This window comes from Gadus morhua, chromosome 1, assembly GCF_902167405.1.
Source record: "Gadus morhua chromosome 1, gadMor3.0, whole genome shotgun sequence".
Classification (NCBI taxonomy): Eukaryota; Metazoa; Chordata; class Actinopteri; order Gadiformes; family Gadidae; genus Gadus; species Gadus morhua.
In genome coordinates, this window is record NC_044048.1 from 27,248,934 (window position 1) to 27,275,401 (window position 26,468).

A 26,468-nucleotide genomic window follows, 5' to 3' on the forward strand; every position below is an offset into this window, starting at 1 on the left:
GCACTACAGGAATCACGCTGCAGCTGGGATTTTCTATCGCTTCCGGACACTAGTTGGCGCTGTAGTTTTACAGTGATCGTTCAATAGAAGAAGAAACGCTGTGTTTTCCGGACCAACTTGTTTAGCATGGTTAAAGTTTACTTTCTCCAACTGTCACTCAGTTCTCAAGAAGATCGTATTTCTCTGACATTAATGCCTGTTGGACGTCATTGCACTTGTATTACCATGCACGCTTTTGTGCGGTCTATCACCGAAACAAGGAGCAGCTAATGTTAATTCATTATGCCTCTCGTCCCTGCAAACCAAGCTCAGCTCATACGCTCCAGTCAGAAGGACGAATATTACCAAACCTTTCTTAGAAACAACGCAAACGAGGCTTTTCAGACCGTTGCTGGTAAGAATGATAGAATGACTTTTTCATTGTAAGGAATATCGCTACTTTTTAGTTCAAACGCTTGAGCAATTCAGTTGTCAATCGATAAAGTCAATTGATGTTTGCGGTTTATATGTTAGGATCCAAGAGATGGCTCGACTGGAGAAAGGAGATAGAGCTGCTGTCGGACCTTGCCTACTTTGGTTTATCCACATTTTCAGGTAGGGACAATACCGCTTTGACATTAGCACTTTCAGAGTGAAATGCGTTCTTTTAAAATCCAATTGCATGAATTGTATTTTTGATAAACCAAATAATGTTGAACACTTTAGCAAGCCTGTTTCCTGTCATAACACATCTCATAACCATTACCCTCAATTTGAAATGTCAACACCATTATCATCCAGGCTACCAAACCCTGGGAGAAGAGTATGTCAACATCATCCAACTTGATCCCACTAAACGCAAGATTCCGTCGCGGGCCAGACGCGCCGCCCTGATCCTTTGCCACACATTTGTACCCTACCTCCTGGACAAACTCCTGGTGTGTCTGGAGAATGAGCTGCAGGCCGACGAGGACGACCACCGACGAGAGAGAGGGAGGCGACGGCAAGGTCCCGAAAGCTGGTGGAGCCCTGGGTACCGGCTGAGGGAGTGGGTGAGGGGGGCTGTCGGCCTGCTCTCTGCGCCCCAGAGGAAGGCCTGCGTACCGGCTGTGTTCGCCGTCCAGCAGGGTCTGGCGCTGCTGCGTAGGTTCCACGCTGCTCTGTTCTACCTCACCGGCACCTTCTACCACCTGTCCAAAAGGACAGCCGGTGTGAGCTATGTGAGTTGAAGTTTGGTGTGGTTGTTAAGCGAATTGCGTACGATGTGCATATACCTGGATGATTGGGCCTGATGTTCTTTGGATAATATGCCGTCATCTCCTAGCTCCGTGTGATGGGGGTGGGCGAGGATGACCAGGCAGTCCGGAACAGCTACAGGCTCCTGGGGGCCGTGTCCCTACTCCAGCTGGCCATCACGCTCACCCTGCAGTTCAACAACTACAGGCACCGACAGAGAGCCAGACAGGAGTGGAAACTCTACCGCAGTCTGGAACCCAGGTAGGGCTGGAGTAAGAGGTCATTGGACACGGACCGCAACTGTTGTGCTTGTTGTATATAATGATAAAAATAACATTGCTTAGGATAATAAATAACAATAGCAGATTATATTCAAAGGGACCTTCTCAGACTGAAGTACACTGTACAGTTGGATACCACCGATTAAAAATACACGCAATTAACATTACATTTGCAATAACAGGGGTATGTAGAGTTTGACAGAATCAGCAGGCAGGCTACCCTTGTCGATTTCTCCATTTTAGGGTTTCAAAATGTTTATTGTATTTTCGTGAAGATACCATTCTGGACATAGAATATTAAATAGGATTCAGTCTATCTTACTATTGATTGAGTATTGAGTCCCAAACTATGGGTGTCGGTCAATCCAGAAAAGCAATTATTTTAATAGTGGTGACCCGGACGGAGTTCATAGAACTGTATCGGGTCATTCTCTTGAGTATTGACACACATGATTAATGTTCCCCATATTTTCTACGGTATGATGTTGTAAGTTCATCAAGGTGTGCGACCTACTAGGATTAAACATGATGAGATGTGTGCATATTTAATGCGGTACTTGTTCTGTTGTGCTCAAGCTGCAGTCCCCAGCGGGTGGGAGCTCCGCCTGCCCGCACGGCGGCCAAGTGCATCCTGTGCCTGGAGGCCCGGAGGCACACCACCTCCACGCCCTGCGGACACCTCTTCTGCTGGGAGTGCATCACGGAGTGGTGCAACACCAAGGTAGACATTGAGAACGTTAAAAGTAGGGTAGGCATTTAATTTAAGAAGCATTGTTTGTCCTATTTATGAAGCCCTTTTTACATCCTGACTGCAATCAATAAATACCATGCTTTGACAAAAAAGTGGATTTGACTCCTGCAGAGTGTCTTAGGAGGGAGGCCTTAAGGAATTAAGTCATTCAATTATCGGGTTATTAATAGGGAGAGATAAAGGCGATGTAAACCCTCCCCCATAAAGCTGACAATTTCTATTCAGTCCTTAAGGAGACACTTTTGTCTAAAGTGACCTACAGTGTACTGATTAATGACATTTGGGAGAAGCTACGGGGTTAGGCTTCTTGTTCAAAAGCAGACAATGGACATTGGGGTTCAAACTTAGGACCTTTCGGCTGGTATTCAAACACCATCCCAATAAATAGTGGTGGGGATAATTTTATAAATTAGTAAAAGTGAATATTTCATATAGAAAAGCAATAAAGTAATATTCCTTTAAAATCTCATTAATTCAACTAAAGGTGAGTATTCTTGCACGATATATAAATCTAACTGGGACTTTTCCATTTTGAATTTACAGGCTGAGTGCCCCCTTTGCAGAGAGAAGTTCCCCCCACAGCGGCTGATCTATCTCAGGAACTATGATTAGGTGGAAAGGAATAAACCCTGAAGACGGTTCCTCCAAAAGGATTTATTTTGGACTACTTTGAAGAGCTCTGATGTAAAAATGACGATTCTGTTGATGAATAAGAAGCTGCTCACTGGACCACTGCTTCCGACCTTACAAGTTGAACGATGCGTGCCCTTTTACTGATTTAAATGTTAATTATCAAAACCACTCTGTTGGTGTGTCCTCAAAAGTATTGGATTGTATCAGTCTGTCATTAATTTTAGTACTTTTAATCAAAGTAACCTGAACTGGTAAATAACGTGTGGAATAAATTGTTTATCCTGTTGGGTTCATTGTTATTATACATCCATGGTTTGGACCTCGTGTCTCGTTCATTGTGTCCAGTCCTGACCACTGTTCAATGATTTTTCTAATCGATAACTTAACTAGCACTGTAAAATTGATTAAGAAATGTCATGACTAAGTTGAAACACAAAAACTACGTTAAAATAAAAACTATTTTGAGAACCTGGCAGTAGTAAAAGCTATTTGCTATGCTATCGAGCTAGCTGGCCATGAAATAGCTTCATAGAATAACCCTGAGGTTATTTAATATTCCGCTGCTACGGTCATTTCTATGTTGAGCTATCAATTAAACATTGATTCTATTGGCAAAGAGTAGATAAGCTAATATTGGAGCAGGTTAACAGCATTTTTGTATTTGATATATAGTCATTTAACAGAGGCTTTTTTCTCAAGCTTTTGCTAATAAGGTTTAACATGATTATTATTGTAGTGGATTCAGTCCTTTTGAAAAATGATGTTAAGCATTAAAGTGAGATAATTACCAGATTTATCCTACTAGGTGTAGAAAATCACAACATCCATCTCACAGGTTAAACGACCAGCTGGGCAAGGTTTGAAGGGCAATCAACGACGCAGATGGTTACTGGGCTAGGATTTTGAATGTAACTTCCGAAGACTTAAGTCCAACTGTTTAGTTATAAATCTATATCTTGGACCAGATGGCAAACACTATTGTGTATTTTTTTTTACCAATAAATAATGATAATAAAAGTTTTTAATTTAGTTTTCGGAAGGTCAGGAAAAAAAATATAGAGTCCTGTCTCGCAAGGGACATAAACGACGATTTATACAGAAGTTTTTTAAGACTCAGTTGAGTAACTGCTCCGTCTCCTATCTTCTGACAACCAGACTGTACTTTCAGGTCTGCTTCTGAGGCGCTTGCCAGCAGAAAAAGCTCAGAGATGTGACACCAGTGGAGGAGCCTTTCAATCTCAAACAAATCTAATATAGGAATTAAGGTAGGCCTACATTCACTTAGGATGGGAGAAAAGTGTCACTCCAAAGTTCAACAAACAAATTTCACTGGGTATGGTAAGCTTTGTTGAAACTGTTAAAAAGTTGATTGCACGAATTTCGCTTAATCTATGTAAAAGCAAGGAAATCAACAAAAACCTCTACGAGGACAACACACCAGTCTAAACTGGCAAAAATATCTTCCCATCTCTAAATGTCTCCAGACTGATTCCCTTATCGATCTCCTTTAAAGCCTGTTCATGCAACCAAGACCTATCTCCCTCAGGCTTGTTTTGAAACTGTTCTGTCATGTTCAACTGCTTGTACTTGATCTAGCGCTGGAAAACAGCCTTTAACAGACCTCGACATAGTGCACAGAATGTTCCTGTCAAACAATTCCTCTTAAAATCGTAATCAACAAAAGTTTTATGGCCCGGTAACCTTTCGTTGTGTGTTTCAATAACAAAGATAGAAAACAGCAACTGACATTAAATAAACAATACAATCATATAGTTTATTCAAAGGGATGATATTATGCCACCGGGTGTGAGTGTGATAGCCGTTAATATGCTGGATAGATCTGTCTACAAACCTACCCAGTGGACTGTGGCAAATGTTTCTTATCTATCCATCGTACATCTGGTGGACAGTCCATCTTGTGATGGCACTAATACACAGGAAAAGGTCAATTTTCAAACGGCTAGTAATGGCTTATCACACTCACACCTGCGGGCATAATACTACCTCTCTAATATCATCACGATTTGAACATGAAATATAAAGTGTAAGGTGTAAAATAAGACCGATATTGTGAAGACGACAGCTTGGTTCAAACTGTTGCAAACATTACAGAATGACACAAAGAGCTGGAAGAGTACAGGGAGAATAAAGATGGTATTACAAGGAGAATAATGTTGGCATTTCATTTTCAACTGTACAGGGCCCAGAGAATCTTGATCCAGTAGGTGTGGGAGAAGGTGTTTCGTACAATGGAACACCTCACAACTTCAGGTTGAGGGATTGTTTCACAGCCAAGTCCAGTATCTTGTACAGTCTTTAACCACCACAGACTTAGTGTGCATCAACAAGTCTATTGCTTTGTTGAAAATGGGGGCCCAGAAATACCATTCACTACGCAGCCCTTCCAGAAAGGGGGATTTTCAGTAGAAAAAGGTTTCATACATACCAAGCAAACAAAGCAGCACATATGGAACAATTCCCAGGGATTAACTGGTCAAAGAAACAAATGTGTGTCTTTCAGTATGTCAAGAGGCCTCGGAAAGAAATATCTCTTCACAGACAGAACCTGAAAGTGACGATCTTCAGACTAATGATATTAGCAGACAACTGGTGACAGCTCCTAATATCCCGAGAGCCGTGTATTCTCTGTTGAGCTAGCGAGGTAATGTCGAAGTACTCAAGTAATCCGCAGGTCGACTCCCTTTGACCTTTTCTTAGCTCAGTGGTAGCTAACCTTTCCAATGAGTCAAATGGCTCCTGAAATAGGTTTGAAATGGAGATATTATTCCAAACATATAAGATAGTTTTTAACATCATAAGCCTAACATTGAGCTTTGCCAAGGGTTTTACAGAAACAATTTCCTGTTGTTCATAGGTCTTGAGAATATCAATGGGACCCTAATAATAGGCACCCTTTAGCTTTGCTAAAATGTTCTCATCCACTTATCTCTCAAACTCCCGAAAGGCATACAATGGCATCTGACCCCAAACCTTGGAACCACTGACTTAGGCGTTATAGAGCAAAAGCATGCTTGAGACAACATAAGTTTAGTTTCTCTTATGACTTCCAATCATTCCATAGCTATGACTTCCGTTGTAGCCATGTATGTGTGTGTGTGTGTGTGTGTGTGTGTGTGTGTGTGTGTGTGTGCGTGTGCGTGTGCGTGTGCGCGTGTGCGTGTGCGTGTGCGTGTGTGTTTAACATGTGATCATTGTATTCGTTTATGGCCCAGTGTAAGCTGATCCCTACCGGCGGAACCCTTTCAACTGGCCCTTTGTTTGCCCCTTCCGAGCCAAAGAAAGGTCAGGAGTATTGTGTGGGTTTCCCAGGTCAAAGTACCTGTCATTAGTCATTTTGACGTGCCTGCTCTCACTCTATCTCAGGGGAGGATGGGGAGAGAGGGGGGATTTGTTTGACAAGTTGTTGTGGTCAGAGTGCACTACAGAATTCAGCCGGGTAGATTGACAGGCTGCTGAGGGGGAAGTAAGGAGCTGGTTTTAAATCGGAACCCCAGCCTAATTGAGCTTACAAATTGTCTCAAGTCTTCACCTGTTACATATCCTTTATGGCATTTTTAGGGACAGTTATGTTCTCAAATCAATATGATATACATCATTTTTGTTTTTGGCATTAAACATTTTCATATATAAACTAAACTGATGGTTTTGCGTCAACAAGCTTCTTAGTGCTTTAGAACCAAATGTTTGGTTCTAAAAGAAGTATAGCAGACATGAGGGTTAATTTGTTAGTGGTAAACAAGGACAGGATATGATTGACAGCATACATATACATTGTTTTAGATCATAGGCTGCTGATCTTAAAGCTTTGAGAATAGTTTAACTCAAGAATGACATCAGTATACTAGGGCTATCGTGACACCTAGGTTGTGATGTTTTCCAGACCATCTGCATGGTGGCATGACTGCACAGAACTTTACCGTGGTCATAAATCGTTGTGTGTTATCGCCTGTGTCCGGTCATGTGCATTACTATCCAAAATAAGTTGTGCTAACGCCCAGGACACGAGATACCTCATGCAAAACAAGAAAGCTGTCCGAGATAAAACATTGCTGACTTTAATTTTAAGTTCTGGTGTTGCTTAGAGCTATTTTAGTATTTGCTATATAGTCATTTAACAGATGCTTTTTTTCCTAAACTTCTAAAACTGCAAGGGAAAATAAAAAGTTTATTATGATTATATTTGACTTTGTAACATACAGTTACAAATATCCTATTGACCTCAAAAGTTTCCAAAGATTTCTATTGAGACAGCCATTGTAGGCCTGATAGCAAATAGAGACACACTTTTTACAATGTATTGCTGTCACAATAGATGGATTTATGTTCAACCAAAAGCTGACAGATTTGATTGTCGGTAGGCCTAAGGGGAAGAAAAAAAACAATCAACGACCATCAGACGTTTTTAATAATCAATTTACAATTTGACAGAACATTGACCCTCAGGCTCGTCATAAGGAAGTGCTACTGCATTCTGCAACTCTGTCAAACCTGAGGCTTCCAACATGAGGGAGGGACTACTACAGCGTGTGAGTGCATGTGTGGGTTTGGGGGTGGGGGGGATGATTCATGATCATAGGACATTTGTTTTTGTATATGTCTCTGACATCAGATATTTTGTCAGATGTTCTTTTATATGGGTGATTGTTTTGGCATGTGATGCAAGACACATTTTCCTGTCCTGCACAGACAATAAGGTTTTTATTATTATTAATCATGTGTTATTATATTATTGTTATTATTGTTATGTGTTTGTTAGTTTGTTATCCCAACTGGCACATTCGGTAATAATGGAATAATTCTTTCGTCTGCATCTATTGTTCTGAATGTCATAAATTGAAATGGCCTAGCCAGTTCACAATTAATATTTTTACCCGTCAGTAAAGTTCTTGTCCATACCTCAGTGAAGCCCTTCTTTTCCTCTACCTGACTGTCTGATCTCTTTTTGTCTTCGGTAGATCTGTTGTTATCTGTTGCAATGGTAAACAAAGCTACACCTCCAAAAGGGATCTTTGCATTTCATTGTTAAAATTGGCTTGGTCACTGGCACTCAGTTATCTTTGGCAAGTTCATATCTTCCTGCTTATAAACTGTCAACATCAACTCTCCACCTATCATTTTTAATGAATACAATTTCCATCAATGCCAGTCAACGTTATGACTAAGAACCCCATTCTTCATTGTTTGAATGTTTAAAACAAGCTGACTAAAACGGTTACCGGCCATTGACCTGGCAATTTGTTCACCTTTATGAAATATTCTTGATTAAAATGCTCTCTGTGGAAAGATAAAGGCATGAATTACAATGTTGGTGTCAGATAACATGAACATAAAAGCCCTTTAAATTGAAATTGTTGTGTATTTCTAGCGTTGTGACTCTAGCAATGGGACCGTGGATGTGTTATAACAATGTCTGTGGCACTTGGCCCGTGATGATCTCAGATTATCCCTCCGCTCCCTTCAGCGTAACAAGCCCAAACACATGCTCCCTCTAGTTGAACCACTGAGGAGGTTTACCAGTGGTGAATCACATGCCGTAGCATTACCCCAGACCAGCCTGTCCCTCCGGATCCCTCCTACGCTTATTCACACCCTCATACACTTGTCTTTTGTCTACGTATCACTGTTAGTCATTTAAGGAACAATATGTTGTAATGAGCAGGTAAAGGTGGAGCATCTTGCTCGAGGATGCCTAAAGGCACATGCTGTGGACATCAGGGATCAAACCCAGAAACGTAAGCCTAAGAGTTGAACATTTGTTCCACCAATCTATTTGACTGTATAATAAATGCAGGGTTAGAGATGGTCTAATTAAGGGGCATTCTATAATGACACACGGTGTGGAAATGAATGCACCTAAAGGGAATATATACCTAATAGCATTACTCTTATTAATCTGTAAAATACAATGAATGAGAACAAATATAATTGCAAGCTATATTACAGTATGTAAAAATGCTTGGTAAATGAAATTTAAAATGACACTACACTCATGTAAATGACATGTCCAATGAACTGAGCCAACCCTCTGCGTAGAAGGAGAAGGTCCAGTGTGCATCTGCCATGGAGAGTCGTGAAGACCCCCACCACCATACCACCCTCCTCCTCCATCAGTGGCGTAACTATCGGTAAGCAGGGTATGCGGGCGCGTACGGGCCCGGGCCAATCAGGGGCCTCAACAATCGCTCCGAACCCCCCCCCCCCCCCCCCCCCCCCCCCCGCCCCCCCCCCGTCAACAATCGCTCCGAACCACCCCCCCCCCCCCCCCCCCCCACCAACAGAAACATGTGCTGTCCACCACAGATGTAAATGTATAAAATGGCAGGAGAATATCTGCCTACATATCCCAGAAAGGAGCCAGGCAATCTGGAGCAGAGCAGCCTGAACAAGAAGGTAAAGGGAGGCGGGCATGGTAGTGGTGGAAGAAGGGGAAAATAACTGAATGAACGACCATCTTTCTTTAGTGCAGACCTGCTGTGAAGTCGATGACCATCGCAGTGCTTTGAAGGCCACCCCCAGCTGTTTAATGTTGTCCGAGACCACCCTCCCAGCTGCTACGAATCGCTTCTTGCGTCTGATCTATAAATTATTTCGGGAAAATACGTGTAGGAGTTCTGTGCTCAACAATTTCGAAATGTCAAGCTCCTGACCTACAAAACATGATGACTCCAATGGCCAGAGGCCCCCTGCTGACACTCCTCCTGACACTGCTCTTGGAACATGTGTTTGAGCTGCTCATTCTTCCTTCTATATCGATATATCTATCCATCTATCTGTCGGTCTGTCCATCCATCTATCTATCTGTATATCTATCTATCTATCTATCTATCTATCTATCTATCTATCTATCTATCTATCTGTCTATCTGTCTATCTGTCTATCTGTCTGTCTGTCTGTCTGTCTGTCTGTCTGTCTGTCTGTCTGTCTGTCTGTCTGTCTGTCTGTCTGTCTATGTATCTATCTGTCCGTCCGTCCGTCCGTCCGTCTGTCTGTCTGTCTGTCTGTCTGTCTGTCTGTCTGTCTGTCTGTCTGTCTGTAGAGCTACCATCCCCCTATCTAACTGTTTATCTAGTCTGCCTTGTCTGCCTATCTGACTGACTTACTCTTGTCGTCTCTCTCGGCCTTCATGCCCGTCTGTCTTTAAATGTTTCTCCCTGGGATAATATTTATACATATTTATCAACAACAAGCCATGCCAAAAATATCTCATATATACATATTCATAAAACTCAATTCCTTACAGTTTTCGCTTCGCAAACACATCCACTCCCTGCCGGTGTGTGTAGGAGCCAAACCAGCACTCTTCCAGGGTATATTAGCGGGTAATTTATCTGAATTCCCACCCTACCGAGCCCCGCTGATCGGTCCCACAACATCTTGACAGCGCCGTGCTGTTTACATCTCAAACCCTCCCATTCTACACACACTGGAGACACGCACCTGCTGCACACTGAAAGCTGTGCGATTCTGAGTCCCCTGTAATTGTGGCTCAACAGATTGGGTACAGGTGCTTTTGGGAGCGTTTTGAAAGCTTTCCCGCAATCACATCCAGGATGGCTGACAGAAGAGACAGTCGTCTGTCCCTCGAGGATTCTTGTTGTAGACGAAACAGAAATGAAGCTAACTACCACATTCTGTATTACAGGTAAATACAAAGTTGAAACACAAGATTGATACTATATTGGCAGTACAGGTACTATATTGGCCATGGTGCACACATGGCGCCATCTAGTGGAGACAACAGTACTGCAGGCAACAGTTGGTCACCTGCCACCGGTGTGTGGCTTGTGACTTGCTATGAGTGAGTGTGTGTGTGTGTGTGTGTGTGTGTGTGTGTGTGTGTGTGTGTGTGTGTGTGTGTGTGTGTGTGTGTGTGTGTGTGTGTGTGTGTGTGTGTGTGTGTGTGTGTGTGTGTGTGTGTGTGTGTGTGCGCGTGTGTGCATCTACAAACATTTAGAAACAGCTGATGTAGTGTAGGTCTTTCTGTTAATAGAAGTTGTTTTAGAGAAGTTTTGTTCAGTGACTATTATGTTTCTACCATCCTCAGTTAATTCTCATGTTTAATTATTCATCTATACAGAGAGTTTGTATCAGATCCATAGTATTTTTATTTCCCACACTATGTTTCTGCCGGAAGTAGCATAGTGCTACTGCTAACAGGGTATTTATCAGGAATGTATTCCTACTTTAACAAGCCGGGTGGTTAAGGTTTGCCGGTAAACGATGGTGTCAGACTATCAGTTTTAGCATTTTATTCCCCAACAAAGAAATCAATCACCTTGGAAACAAGCTTGCCCTAATATTTTTAAGGTTCGCCCTTATATTTTTGAACTTATGGTCCTTCCATCTCGGATCACAGGCTTTGAGGGGACCTCGTACAATGTTTCCCTCCAACCGGACTGCAGCCTGTCTGGTTTCTATTGACCGGTAAACTTTCAAATCAGAGAAGACGCATTCTTTGCTCTGGTTTCCAAGGATAAGCATCTTCACATTGGATCAATAGAGGTTTGTATTGGCGGCTATGAGAAGAACTGGAGACAAAGTTGTAGTGTATAACCTACTTCTGTCCTTCTTCCTTCTGCTTACTTTCTGTGTGCCCCAGTGGGGTCGCAGCCTACTGCAGATCAGGAGTTGCTATGGAAACGAAGGAAAGGTAGAAACGTGGGGGACGAAGGTAACTGGTAGCTGTTTGAGTACTTTTATTTTATTTTAATAAAATCACTACTGGTATATCCCTGTCCCTCTAATTTTGGTTTTAGTTATTCTCAAGGCAAACCAGTGACTTAAGCAACTGTGGTGTTTGTTTTAATTTTCTAACCCACCCCCCCCCCCACGGAGGTCCCCCTTGAGTCATTTATAAGGAACCTTAACAGGTCCTAGGAATGTGGGCGTTTTTAAAAAAAACAACAACATTTCATTTGCTTGCCCTTTTAGTTTCTATCTCAATTGCCTATTTGCCTTATTACCACCCCTCAACTACTGTAGCACTGTGTCGACCACGTTGGAAAGAACGGAGCAAGGACAAAGAAGTGCCTTTTTCATTCAATGGCTGATATTAGATGTTCTCTTGAGGATGAAGATTCAAATTCAACCAATTCAGCACTCATTTTAAACAAGTGACTATCCAGAACACATTGAAAACTTTGGAAAGTAGTTTAAAGTATTCCCCTCACAGGAACAGAAGCTAGGCTACTGTAACTCTGCAAGTCAATGGAAACGGAATGCAAATGCCAACGCAGCGAACCTATGGAGTCAGTTTCCTGCCATAATTCAAACCTGAAAAAAAAAGTTTCAAAGGCTTGTAAGTCTGGGTTTGAAAACTCAACACCTTGTAAAAAAGGTTTTGCAACACTGAAAAAGGAGATTATAACCTGAAAAAAAATAAAACTAAAATTCAAACATCTGTAAACATGATTTTGTGTTCATTTTATCTTCTTCATCATTTTCACCAACACATTTTCAAAGTTCAAACAATTTCACCAGCGCATTTGCAGAGTTTCAAATCTGGCACTGTTCTAACAGTGTATTTCATTGTTGCCCGGTTTTGAAAACTTGTAAATGGGATTCTGCAAACAGTTGTTCATACATTGAGAAATACGTTTTGAAAGGTTGAATATTTAGTTTTAAAAACTTGTAAAGGTGTACGTTTACGACATTGCAACGTATTTTTTCAGAACTGACTTTTCAGCACTGACTTTTCAGAGATTTGACCACACAGGCGCAAGCTTTGAGTCACGTGAATATTGGCAGTGTTCTGACGCCACTCGTTTTGAAACTCCTGACAGTCGAATCTGAAAAAAAAAAAAAACGTTCCTGGGGGCGGGACCATTTAGCTCTAAACCTATTGGTTGCTCTCGGCTGACGTACATTCCAATCACATGTGCCGTTCACCGGGCTGTGCGTGATTGACAGTGCTCTGCCGATGACACGAATAACAAGCGACTTTCGCGGTTGATTTTAATTTGCATTTTCTGGAACCATGGCTGTTTCCCAAAGTGAAGGCTGCAGCCTTGCTAGGACGCGCCGGGTATTTGTGTGACGCAGACAGATGCGCCCACATCATGTAAACAAACCGGTCACTCACGACGAAAGCTGGAGGTTGTATTGATGTTGAATGTTACATTTCCTTGTTTAATTAATTTTGAATGTTAAATAATCTATGTCAAATCACAAATAAATTGTTGACATTTCTAAACGAGAGCCGGAGACTCCATCATTAAATGTATTCGTTTTCGCGGTTATATTTCAAACCCAGACTTTTTTTTCAGGTTTGAATTATGGCAGGAAACTGACTCCAGACAGAGGCCGCTGTCACTGTAACTGTGCTTTGATACATAAATAATTTACTTATATCTCAATTACTATTTCAAATGATAGCAGATATATTGGATATGTTGGCAGTTGGGTCTTCACAGCTGAGGCAAACATTTGTTGCTGAGATTCAACAAAGAATGTCTGAAGTGGGATTCGAACCCACGCCTCCAGGGGAGACTGCGACCTGAACGCAGCGCCTTAGACCGCTCGGCCATCCAGACATGTAGGGAACATCTTATGTACCCTATTTTAAATCCACTATATAGTGGACCACTGAGAATTCGAAGACCCTACAAAATGGCGTGCACCCTATTTAGTGCACTACATCCATGATAGGGAACGATTTCGAACACAGCTTCTCATCTCCATAGGACGCGACTAGCAAGGACGCGTCCTAGCAAGGCTGCAGCCTTCACTTTGGGAAACAGCCATGGTTCCAGAAAATGGAAATCAAAATCAACCGCGAAAGTCGCTTGTTATTCGTGTCACCGGCAGAGCACTGTCAATCACGCACAGCCCGGTGAACGGCACATGTGATTGGAATGTACGTCAGCCGAGAGCAACCAATAGGTTTAGAGCTAAATGGTCCCGCCCCCAGGAACGGTTCTTTTTTTTCAGATTCGACTGTCGGGAGTTTCAAAACGACGTCGGAACGCTGCCAATATTCACGTGACTCAAAACTTGCGCCTGTGTGGTCAAATCTCTGAAAAGTCAGTGCTGAAAAAATACGTTGCAATGTCGTAAACGTACACCTTTACAAGTTTTTAAAACTAAATATTCAACCTTTCAAAACGTATTTCTCAATGTATGAACACCTGTTTGCAGAATCCCATTTACAAGGTTTCAAAACCGGGCAACAATGAAATACACTGTTAGAACAGTGCCAGATTTGAAACTGCAAATGCGCTGGTGAAATTGTTTGAACTTTGAAAATGTGTTGGTGAAAATGATGAAGAAGATAAAATAGAACACAAAATCATGTTTACAGATGTTTGAATTTTAGTTTTATTTTTTTTCAGGTTATAATCTCTTTTTTCAGTGTTGCCAAACCTTTTTTACAAGGTGTTGAGTTTTCAAACCCAGACTTACAAGCCTTTGAAACTTTTTTTTTCAGGTTTGAATTATGGCAGGAAACTGACTCCATACGAACCCCCCTTCTGGATGTACCACGATGAACATTTATTCAGGAGATCATTTCTGACCCTGAAAATATTCTCCTCAGCTCTGTAGCGACAAAAGTGAACCGCGCTGGCGGAACCGTTATGGTCAAAGAACAGAGGGCCAAAACAACAGCTGATGAATAAAACAGACCGCTGTTGCATGGCTGGGGAGCAGGGATTGCCAGGATTTTATTACTGTGGTGGCCAGGGGGTGCGCTTCATTGTCGACGGTTAAGTGCAGTATTTATTCATAACATCGGTTTATAACACTTTAAATAACAATGATAAGTCAAAGTTAGATCAAACTAATAGTACATATATTTAAGCTTTCTTTAGACCGTTTCCGTTCCGGATTATTTTTTATACAACTGGGCGCAACTCTTAAATCCCTCATCTGTATTCTTTCTAAATGAAAGAACCAAAATAAAATATAACCGCAAGCAGTGATTAACGGGGTCCGGGCAAAATTAAAAGTCAAGAACACACTAGTGGAAGATATCTAAATATAACATATAATTGTCATATTTAAGGAAATATGTTACACTTATAAACCTGCAGCCTCATTCACATGGTCAAAATGTCTATTGATAAGCACACAACATCCAGAAAACTCCAAGCACACATTTCTCAAGTGGATTAAGGGTTTCCTTCAAGGCATATACCTGAAAAATCTTTGAAATTCTGGGGAAATTAAACATTTGTAGTCAAGAACACTGACGGAAGAAATATATTTGGCCACAATTTCTATTATTTATTTGCATAGTTAATCAAATATATAAAGTACACACACACATAATCTGTGGCCTTCTGTAACCAACGATAAATCTCCTGGGCATTTGGATTTAACCAACAAAGATTGGAGGTCAGTGTTCATCATTGGTTTATAAAGGTCATTTAGCTGTTCACTTGACTTGAACGTGGTGTGTTTGTTCGTTTGCTCGCGTGTTATTACCTCAGGCACATAGTTTGTTCTGCTTGTATTCTAATGACTTAGTTATTCTTCCATTCTTAAAAAAGGTGACATCACCAGGTGTGAGTGTGATTAGCCGTTACAAGCCGTTTTGAAAATCGGCCATGTAACGGCTAATCACTCACACACTTGGTAGTATAATATGTCATCTTTAAATTCTTTGCATACCTCTAAATAATTGTCCTCTTAGAGTGGAGGAGAGTACACAGTGGGCTATAGCTGCCCCCCACATACAGTTAAGATTGTACACGGTTAAAGATATATGAAATGTCCCCCGCCCCAAAGTGAACAGACTTTTTACAGGTCGTCCACCTAAAACACAACAATATAGCAATTCTTCTCGCACACAAACACACCAGCGGAAATAACATTAGACATAAAAAAATAACAAAATTATCGTTCGGTGTTGCCATGAAAGTGGGGCTCGGACACATAGACGGTCCGTTATTGGTAGCCATTGACCGGATTCCCCCCCCCCCCCCACAATAATTTTTTTGCTTGAATAAAATAAAACATCACCTTCCCCCACCACACATACATGCACCAGCTGTGACTCTCCCAACATTTCACATCAACGTCAGAGTGTTACATCAGCCTGCCTGCGGTCCAATAAACAAAACAGGTTTAGATGGTAATTCCTTCTGCAGTGTTAGTTGTGATGAAGCAAGCCCACTAAGCACACTGGCACCCACTCAAAATGTCGCGTGTCAATATGCTGTGCCACTCGATAACGATGACATTTAGCACCTTTCCCCTTTATCTCTCCTCTCCTTCCATCTAGAAAATTAAAAAAAAAAAAAATAGACCCTTGTTGATAAGAGACTTATGATATCAATAGATAGGTGCTTCTCTTAGAGAGGGATGGAAAGTGGTGACAGGGATGATAAATGTCCCAGTGTCTTAGAGGGGACATATTTCCCCCTGGTCTTGCCCTACTGCTTGGCAGTACCGTGCAGAATACCCTTACTGAGATGGCCTTTTAGTCCCATCGTCCATATTCAAATCAGAAAATGGTTTTCCAAAACACTCAGTACGTGTTGGGTTTTGTTGTGTCGTTTAGTGGTCGTACTCAATGTAGTTAGATGTTTGTCATTTCCTAACTGGCTCACCTACATTGTCATCTGTAGGCGATCAATTCTTGTTTTGACTATGGTAGACTTTACAAGAACTGCCAATAGTGTCCTAAAGGTTGGAGTGAAAAACTTTAGAAATTGGTTTCTAGTAACAACAATCAGCTCAACGTTCAGTCTTTCTGGACGTACACACACTTAAACATCATCTAAACAGCATTTCCTCAGAGTCATCTTTTAAAAATACATAAAAAACAAACAAATATGAAAATGTAGCTTGATTAGGTCTTTCAAAATAGAAAACACTTTCTCTAGTACTTAAAGTTTCTTTACAGCAAAACATTATTGGGGGTGAAATAACCTACGAGGACATCAACCTGCCTCCCTCACAAATGGAGTGCGTCTTAGCTCATCAAACCATCTGTAAACCTTTACAAAAAGATATATATGGTTGATCTGATTGATGTCATTAAGTTATCCCTTGGTTTAAGCTTATTTAAATGTCAAGCTTTAAAATGACACTTAGATGAGTAGAAGCTAATTAATAAAGCGCCTTCTGAATGTGGTTTCGTTGCCAAGTTTAGATGCTGAGCCGTTGTGGCGTTATTTACATTTTGAGATACAATTTAATCCATCACATGGTACTTAAAATATATTTTTTGAATAGACGATAGAGATATATTTATATATAGTCACGAACAACTAAACTATTATGCACTACGTGCATTGAGAGCGTTGCACAAATTGAAGGCTGGGCTAAAAAAAAAAAAAAAACGAAACACAAAAAAGAAAACGATCCGTCAGTATTGTTGTACAACCACTGCGCCCGTCTCCTCCCAAATAAAAAAGAAAACTGTGAAAACAAACACGAACAAAGTAAACGCCATGATGAAAACGGTTCCTCCACCGACCAGCCTTCTTCCCGACAAAAAGAAACGGTTGTATAAACACGCGAATGTAACATAAAACTTAAATAATGTAATGCTGCAACGTAACGAAAAGGTGCCAACGTTATTGGGAAGCCGAGAGCGGCTGGGGGGCTCCGTCGCCGACCACAGGCTCGAGGGCCCCGTCGCCAAGGCCGACCGGCGCGAGAGCCCCGTCACCAAGGGCGACCGGCGCGAGAGCCCCGTCTCCAAGGCCGACCGGCGCGAGAGCCCCGTCACCAAGGGCGACCGGCGCGAGGGCCCCGTCCCCAACCACCTCGGGGGGCGCGTCCAGCAGCTCAAACATGTCGTCCAGGACCTGCCACAGGCAGCTGTCCAGCGGGAAGTCGTTGTCCACCAGGTTGACCAGGAAGTAGTTGTCGTGGATGTACTTGATGATCATGCGCGAGGGCGACTCGTCCTCGTACAGCTTGGCCCACTGCTCGATCCACAGGGCGAAGGCCTCGTCCTGGGTCACAGAGAGGGAGGACTGACGTTATCTTACCACTCGTCTACAACCTTTAGTTGAGAAAAGTTTGCAGCGATTTCATCCCCCCCAAAATCACCTCAAGAAAGAAAGTGCCGGTTACGAAGAGGGATTTTAAAATTCAGCACCGCCTGCTCAACAGTAAATCAAATATATGATTAAAATTAAAAACTCTGATAGGCCTCCTCGGCCGGAGAAAACAAAAAGATAATAATACATATCCATGTTTTCCATTTGTTCATTAACGCATGCCAACATAGTCTATGGCTAATTCCCCTCTCCTGGTCATCTTATTAGAAACTCGGCCCTTACCTTCCAGTACATGAAGCTGACGGGGTCCACCACGGTGGGCTGGACGATCTCCCGCCCTGGGAAGATCCCCCAGGTGACCGCGTTGGGCTGCATGTCCTGGGCGTTGGTCATATTATGGCCCTGGGGAGACCATCGGGGAGGAGCATTACTTTGCTTGACTCTGAATCAAAGAACGTTGAAGGATTTTTGCGGTGTTGCAGGTCTTGAAAAGAACTGATACATTTCATGTCCAGTTATTTTTGACTATGTATGTATGCATGCTAGTATGTATGCATGTTAGTATGTATGTATGCATGCTAGTATGTATGTATGTATGTATGTATGTATGTATGTATGTATGTATGTATGTATGTATGTATGTATGTATGTATGTATGTATGTATGTATGTATGTATGTATCATACATACATACATACATACATACATAATGTATGTATGTATGTATGTATGCATGCTAGTATGTATGTATGTATGTATGTATGTGTATGTATGTACAGTGTTTCCCACAGACCAGGTAGCGAATTCAAATCGACGGCAGAACGGGCTGGGGATCTAACAGCATAATCTATTTGAACCATAACTGCATTTCACATTAATCGCAAATACCCCGCTGCTTCGGGTTTTCCTTTGTAGGAGCGTTGAGAGGAGCGGGCGAATCCGCTGTCAGTGTGTGCACATGATACGCGGCTATCATAGTGGTAGTGTACCCGCGCACCATTGGCATGTATGCGCGCTTGTCTCTGTGCGTGTGCGTGCGTGTGAACGAGAATGACAGGGAGAAAGACTGCTATGCGGAGATGAATGAACGGAACGATATTTATATTAAAAAAAAAAAAATGCAGAATCAATTTGTGGCGCTCGGTATTGATTCTGTGGCGCTGCGCCACACAGTGGTCCATGTGTGGGAAATACTGATGTATGTATGCATGCATGCATGTATATATGTACTATGTATGCATGGATGCATGCATGCATTCATTTACAGTATGCATGCACGCGTGATGGTTACCTGCACGTTGACGATGTGGTAGTTGACGCGGGGCTCGTACTTCTTCAGCACCTTGAGGAGCGCGGTTACATTTTCACTGGAGGTGAAGAACTCCAGGTAGGCCTGGGAAATTCACAAGGTTAAGCTTGTATTACAACCCTGTACACTTTGAAAACATTCAATTCGGATAGAGACAATGTCATTGATACTTTAGGCCGTTTTGATCAGCCATGCTTTGACCACTGGTGCCTGGGAGTCCTTGCAGCCTACCGTTATACAGTACAGTCATTCAGCACTTGGCATTGTCTGCCGTCAAACACAGCTAGGGTTTCAGAGCCCAGAGAAGGGTCCACCCCTACCTTCTGGAAGACATAGCCCCCGGCGGGCCCCCAGCCAGCGATGGGGTCCGAGGAGGGCTTCCCGTTGATGTTGGGCTGGGAGTTGATGGTCAGGACACCCCGGCGGTTCACCTTCTCCAGCTCGTCCTTCAGCAGGTTGGTCTCCGTGGCCAACGCGTCGTCGTTCCACGGCAGACACATCACCTAGGGGACGGGGGAGAGGTGCGTTACGATTGGCTGGTAACCATCACCGAGGAGCCGAGAGAGAGAGAGAGAGAGAGAGAGAGAGAGAGAGAGAGAGAGAGAGAGAGAGAGAGAGAGAGAGAGAGAGAGAGAGAGAGAGAGAGAGAGAGAGAGAGAGAGAGAGAGAGAGAGAGAGAGAGAGAGAGAGAGAGAGAGAGAGAGAGAGAGAGAGAGAGAGAGAGAGAGAGAGAGAGAGAGAGAGAGAGAGAGAGAGAGAGAGAGAGAGAGAGAGAGAGAGAGAGAGAGAGAGAGAGAGAGAGAGAGACCTGTTTGGATTGACTGGCAGCAGCACATCAGAGTGATCAGGGCGTTACCTTGTGCCCGCCGCGGTTGACCTGCGCCGTGATGTAGCTGGTGAAAACCTCGAAGACACTGGTCTCGCTGGTCAGCTCCTCGCCCCACATCTTCAGCAGGGCGTCTTTGGACGACTTGCTCTTGAGGTAGAACAGGTAGTAGTCGTTCAGCTCGCCGAACGCCGGGGACGAAGAGTTACCCCTGGGGGGAAAGGAGGACACAAGGTAAGGACATGTTGGTGCCCATTACGCTTTTTGGCCACCAAACTTATCCTTGCGGCATGCAAGGATATTAAAATATATTTACATAGACTACAAATCAAATCTAAAAAATAATGAGATCTAAACATTAATAAAGAGGAATTCATCTGGGTCATGTCTCAGACTTCCACTCAAGTGTCGGTGGGATTAAAATTAAAATACAATAAACACATCCCCTCTAAAAAGCGCCCGCAGTTCACCCCCAGGTGTGATGTTGATGAGCCAACACATTATTTCTGGTGGGCTGATCTTGCCCCCGTGTGACGCACTCTCCAGTGATGTGAGCACCCCCAGTGAGGCAGCAGTGGAAGTGGATGAGGGGTCCTCACCATCGACCGTTGGGGAAGTCGTCCCAGTCCTGGGTGCGGTAGATGTAGCTCTTGGGTCTGGAGGCCCAGAAGATGGGCCGCACGTCCTCCACCTTCCGCTTGGGGTTGGCGCTCGTGGCCCAGGGAAGAGGCCGTCTGACCAACACAGAGTCAGAGAGCCGGGGTGGGGTTACAGACAACTAAATGGACGAAAAAATGGTCTGTAACACAACCTCCTCTATTGAACGCCCTACTATGAAGAGTGTGTGGAGGGGATGTTGGCTTAGAGCGGTAGAGGAGGGTTGAACCTGATTATTGAGCAAACTGAACTGGCAGTGATTGTTGTTAGTCTAAGCAAACAGACAATTTGTGTAATCAAGAATTAACTGGCAATGAAAAGAGATTGTGTCAGTTTATCCGAAGCAAGTTAAAGTGACATAAAAAAAACTTTTAGATGGGAGTAAAATTCCCTTACCACTTCATAATCTTTTTCCCTTCGTACAATGTTTCAGTGTCAATTATAATTCAAATATTATAAAAAAATTTAGTTGGATCCCTCTTTGCATCTTGTTTACCGAAAAGCACCATATTAATACACGTTTTCTTATTCATTTCAGGGAAAACAGTTAGTGTTTGATTGATAACCTTGTACTTCCGATAACATTCATGACACGCGTGTGCCTAGTGACCACACACACACACACACACACACACACACACACACACACACACACACACACACACACACACACACACACACACACACACACACACACACACACACACACACACACACACACCTTGGGTCTTCTATCCAGAGGCCCAGCTGCCGCAGCACCTCTGTGGTGGCCACCTCACGGTTCAGCGTGTAGAAGTGCAGGCCGGGCACCGCCCCGCTGTCCAGCAGCACGCGGCACATCTCCACCGCCTGGTGGATGCCGTAGCTGCGGATGGCCGCGTCGTTGTCCTTGATGGGCTCGATCACCTCCATGATCTCCTCCGGCACCTCCAGCTTGGACAGTTTCACCAGCTGGCGCAGCGACTGGTAGCCCTGGGGTGGGGGAGGGGTTCGGTATTTAAGGACTGAACCGAGGAGAGGCCCACGGACGGAGGGATAGTCGGGCAGTGTTTAGCGGTGACGCACCACTAAGCTGGAACGCTGACGCTCTTGACTCCCAGACGAAAGGGCCTGGGTTCAAACTCTGATGTCATTGGTCATCTTTGAGCAAGATGCCCTAACCTCTACCTACTACTTAATGGCCATCCTTATCCAAGACAATTCACTTTAAACCCACCTACACTAAAAGCGTCTGCTAAATAAATAAATAAATAAATAGCAGTAATAGTAACAATCTATCCCATTGTATTCTATACTCATTCAGGCTACAAAGCCATGCATTACTTTGGCGTCTTATATTTTATAAATACACATCTCATCTTGTGTTGATACAACGCTGCTGAAAGAACAACAATTACTTGACTTGCAGCAGGAACACAATTTTACCAACACTGCCATTGGGCACCACAGAGAACCCAAACCAGACCGACCCCTCAGCAGGGGGGTCCGCAGCGGCCTGTGTACCTGGATGGGGAAGACCCCCGGCAGGATGGGGACGGTGATGCCGATGGCGCGGCAGTCCCGCAGGAACTTGAGGAAGGTGTCGGCGCGGAAGAACAGCTGCGTGATGATGAAGTCGGCGCCCGCGTCCACCTTCTCCTTCAGGTGCTGCAGGTCCTCCGCGTAGCTCTGGGCTTCAGGGTGGCCTGTGGGGTATCCTACACACACACACACACACACACACAAGCACACAAACACAAACGCACACACTTTTAGCTACCCTGTTAACCACTTATAAGGTGTAAGCTGTAAGGTGGTCTGACACGATGCCATTTTGACTGAAACCTCTGGTGGCTCAATGCCATGCTCTACCAGTTGAGCTAGACAGGACCAGATATACTGTATACTATAAGAGAAACATTATGATTTTACGCTGTTTCCATGCTCTGGAGATTTGAACTTCAGGGAGGCGACAAACTCCCAAAGAACGTCTTGGACCAGTTACTCTTTAATTGCAATTGAATGAATGGCTGCATTCCATCAGTCGTTCTGTAGAGATCCCACTTGCCCTGGCTTCCTCCCCTCAAACTCCAGTACTGAGCGACTAATGGAACGCATGCCTCTGTCTAGACACAGCAGTAGACGACAATGGAGGCCTACCGGCGACGCAGATGTCGAAGTAGTCGTCGAACTCGGAGCGGATGTGTTTGACAAGGTCAGTGGCGTAGTTGAAGCCCTCCTCCTCGTCCTCCCAGTCGGTTCCCAATGGGTCTGATGGTGTAGCAGAACAAGTGACCGTGAGAACACGCTTCTACACTAATAAGTGGAGGATTCTTCATAAAATATACACGATAAGTGCGATCAAATATATTATACTCATGTCATACGGTAGTACCAGTGTGTTCCAAAAGAGCATTCAGAATGGCGAACCTAGTGGGCAGAAGGTTGACCTTTAGACCCCAAAACACTCAAATTTGTCCATATCCAAACGTGTTGATGAGAATAGACAGTACAGAGGAAACTAAAATTGTACGGGTAGGGAGGAAAGTCTAGTGGTGAGGGTGTTGTTTCTGGGTTTCAACCCCAATGTCCACCGTCTACCTGTAACGTCATGTCATCACTCAGAAAGATTCCTAAGCCCTCTCTGCCCTGTAATGTAATGCTGCAAGTCCATTCCATTCTCCCTTACCTCCCCGGAGAGCCATGATGTTCTTCAGGCCCAGCTGCTTGGCCTTGGTCAGGTAGCCGGTGATGGTCTCCTGGCTCTGGTTAGAGCAGGTCAGGTGCAGGACACTCTCCAGGCCGCAGTAGTTGACCGCCGTGCTGGCGATCATCATGGAGGACGTCTCCTTGTTGGAGCCTGGGTCTCCCGCCGGGTGCCAGGTGATGTCGATGAACAGGGGCCCCCCGGAGCCCATGCGGTCGAACCTATGAGCAGACGCACACTTTAGCATAGAACCTTTTGTTGTTTTTGAGGGGGGAGGGGTTGTGGATTTCTTGAGGAAACGAACAAGAATATTTCCTCCCGGACAGATTACCTGGGAGTAGGGCTGGGCGATTAATGGAATTTTGATCACGATTTCGATTTTAGCGTCAAACGATCACAAAATTAACATAATGAAGATTTTCGATTTATTTATTTTTTTGGATTGTTTTCGTTTTTTTTATTAAATGTTTTAAAGAAAGTACAGGACAGCTGGATACGTATCGGTAAATTACTTTAGATTTGAACTTTTTTTTTTTTTTTTTTTTTTTTTTTTTAAGGCGAAATTTCAAAGTTCTCAATTACAAAGTGTTTTTTTGGGAGATATACTATACATACTGAATCAATATATTATGTTTTCAAACTCAAAGACAATTGTTTGAATAATCGTGATTTCTAAATTGACCAAAATAATCGTGATTATGATTTTTTCCATAATTGAGCAGCCCTACTTTGGGAGTCACAACACAACCTTCCAATACGTGTCTCTGAGGAGCTCTGAAGAGATACTTCTATTGAATAACTAATAAGTACAGTAACGGCGGTATACATCACAAAATATTTTTCAATTGCTTAGGCCTGTCCTTGGAATGCCCCGCTACTGCAGTTAGTATTTGTATGGCTTGAATCTTCTCGTCAATATTTTGACCACTTGAATATGAGTGGCTATAACTTATATCGTATTTTGAATATCTGCAACTTGAATTTTTTTATCTGAATTAGTCAACATTAAAGATCTTGTTCTTGAAATTGTTAAACTTGAAATGCCATAATTTAATTTCAAAGTGAATTAAAAAAGGAATTAATTCAGAGCTCTTGTTTCAAAGTTTTATATTTCAATACTATTAGGTGAATTTTGAACGGCTTTTAAATTCAAAACATTATGGCAGTTTTTGCTGCCATAACAGTCCCTAATATCTTCAAGCAATTACATGAGAATCCTACAATACAGACATTGACAAATCAGGCCCTGCGATCTGTGCACCTCGGCAGAGGCAACTGATAAGTGTCTCAGACTAAAAACAAGTTCAGTGTATGAGTCACGTTTTGTTAATGCTGAACAAGTACGAGTTATATCACATTACAGCGAGAAAGAAGCCATTACTTGTATTATTCAGGATCTATCTTGCATGGCAGTGATACCGCTTAAGCCATGCCCAGAATGTTAGCGAGAGTCTCTGCTGAGACTTGAAACACGCTGTCTACAAGTATTGTCCAGGCAACCTGTTCTGCAGATTTGTACGAGTCACAGTAACAATGAACAATTTATCCCAGCGTTTCCTTCAGAACCAAGCTTTTCACTTTTACTCTGTACAATGAAATTCCCTACCTACATCTTCCTCTAAAATGACATTGGAAACGTAATAATGATTAAAAATAATTAAATTGTTTTAGGGGTGCTGACATGTATTTTAAGTGTGCTAAAGCATTGGGTTTTGTGTATCGAATAGTACCTGGGTCACACTATATAAAGGATCTTATATCAGAAACAGTGACGGGATTACAGATTTCCAAATTGCAGATCAATACATATTACCATTACCAAACAAAAAAACGTTTTGGGTTGACTGGCTTAAAGGACAGTGACAGTGGATAATGCTTATAGCTAGCTGTTTAATAGCACTTTATTGTTGTCCTATCGCACTGCAGGTCCCCAATGGTTTGATTATTACTTCCCTTTTCATGTTAAAGGAAATAAAACTGTTCTATGTTTCAGAGCTCGCTCGGAGCGTTGAATATCTGTTCAACTGACAACCCGGTTTACGAAAGATAATTAGTTTCTTTCATACTCAATAAGGTAAACGCAAGTAAAGTGGAGAAGGGAGGATTGACACATGCCTAGAGATGAGATTGACAGCTCCACTGGCGGTGCGAGGGGGGAAGAACTCCAGTGAGAACCAGGGATCTCCCGACTCCATCCTCTTGCGCATCTTCTCCCGCAGCCGATCCGAGCGGTCGGCGTCCAGCAAGGGGGTGGAGCACCGGGAACTCTCCTTAGAGCTCTCGCCGCTGTTGCTCGCCCCGCTGGAATCGCTCTTGCTGGTCTGCCAGCTGCCGTCCACCCGCTGGACCTGGTTCACCATGGTGCTGAGGGTGTACTGGCACGAAAAATAAAAGCGGGGTGGAAAATTATGGGGTCCTTCATTATGATGTTGGCAGACCTTGTGGTTTTGGTAGCATGTAAGAACAGCGAAATTACGTTACATTGTGGGAGAACACCCCCAAAATAAAACTTATTAGGCCTTTGCAAGTTTTGCATCGTCATGTGTTGTCTGAAAGTGTCTTGTGTTCGACATCACATAATTTTTTTTCCACACACACTTATTGAATAAAGTGACACATTTGAGACGTCACGGTGTAATTCGCACCCTGGTGGATGGAAAACGGGAACTAAAACATAGAAATGCTTTGTACAGGGTCTTATTTTACATTAGCAAAAGTGCTACGCAAGTAACAGAGAACGTTATGATACTAGCATGAGTACATAATGAAAATCAAATCCATGCCCTTTCCTAGTGTTGCCCTTTATCCGTGTACCTATGCGAAGGGAGATTGACCCCACTCCAAGTGAATGATAATTACCCTTTCTTTGAGGGTCGGCGGTGAAATGGGTCGCTGACTGATCCCCTGGAGCCCCTGGTTGTTCCCCCCGAACAAAACGTGCGAGAAGTGAGAAAGTGTGCACGCTCTCTGCAAGTCGCTGTGATCGTCCTGTTTAAAGGTAGTGGCAGCTGCGCACATTTTACGCATAAACACTTCAATCATTTATAGTTAAGCGAATGTGTATGATATTTAAATATAAAAAATGAATGTGTCACCATAATGGGATGGTAAACATTTTAGTGGTTTATATGTACA

General features: G+C 43.1%; 2 protein-coding genes and 1 non-coding gene across 3 annotated transcripts; 1 reads left to right on the forward strand and 2 right to left on the reverse strand.

Moving 5' to 3' along the window:
* The first annotated feature begins 62 nt into the window (after positions 1 to 62).
* pex10 (peroxisomal biogenesis factor 10) lies at positions 63 to 3,199 on the forward strand. Its single transcript, XM_030364873.1, has 6 exons — positions 63 to 394; positions 514 to 594; positions 781 to 1,199; positions 1,304 to 1,476; positions 2,073 to 2,217; positions 2,791 to 3,199. Exons 1-6 carry the CDS (start codon positions 283 to 285, stop codon positions 2,857 to 2,859), a joined length of 999 nt encoding a protein of 332 aa, XP_030220733.1. The 5' UTR covers positions 63 to 282; the 3' UTR covers positions 2,860 to 3,199.
* Positions 3,200 to 13,350: 10,151 nt separating this feature from the next.
* On the reverse strand, positions 13,351 to 13,433 carry trnal-cag (transfer RNA leucine (anticodon CAG)). Its single transcript has one exon. It is a non-coding gene; the product is annotated as a tRNA-Leu (tRNA).
* A 1,665-nt stretch (positions 13,434 to 15,098) lies between these two features.
* On the reverse strand, positions 15,099 to 26,309 carry mthfr (methylenetetrahydrofolate reductase (NAD(P)H)). Its single transcript, XM_030361145.1, has 12 exons — positions 26,193 to 26,309; positions 25,449 to 25,708; positions 23,316 to 23,554; positions 22,787 to 22,897; positions 22,151 to 22,344; positions 21,369 to 21,619; positions 20,590 to 20,724; positions 20,021 to 20,201; positions 19,485 to 19,667; positions 19,147 to 19,248; positions 18,138 to 18,257; positions 15,099 to 17,807 (listed from the first exon to the last, which is right to left on the reverse strand). The coding sequence occupies exons 2-12, from the start codon at positions 25,691 to 25,693 to the stop codon at positions 17,424 to 17,426; spliced, it is 2,145 nt and encodes a 714-aa protein (XP_030217005.1). The 5' UTR covers positions 25,694 to 25,708; positions 26,193 to 26,309; the 3' UTR covers positions 15,099 to 17,423.
* Between the last annotated feature and the right edge of the window lie 159 nt (positions 26,310 to 26,468).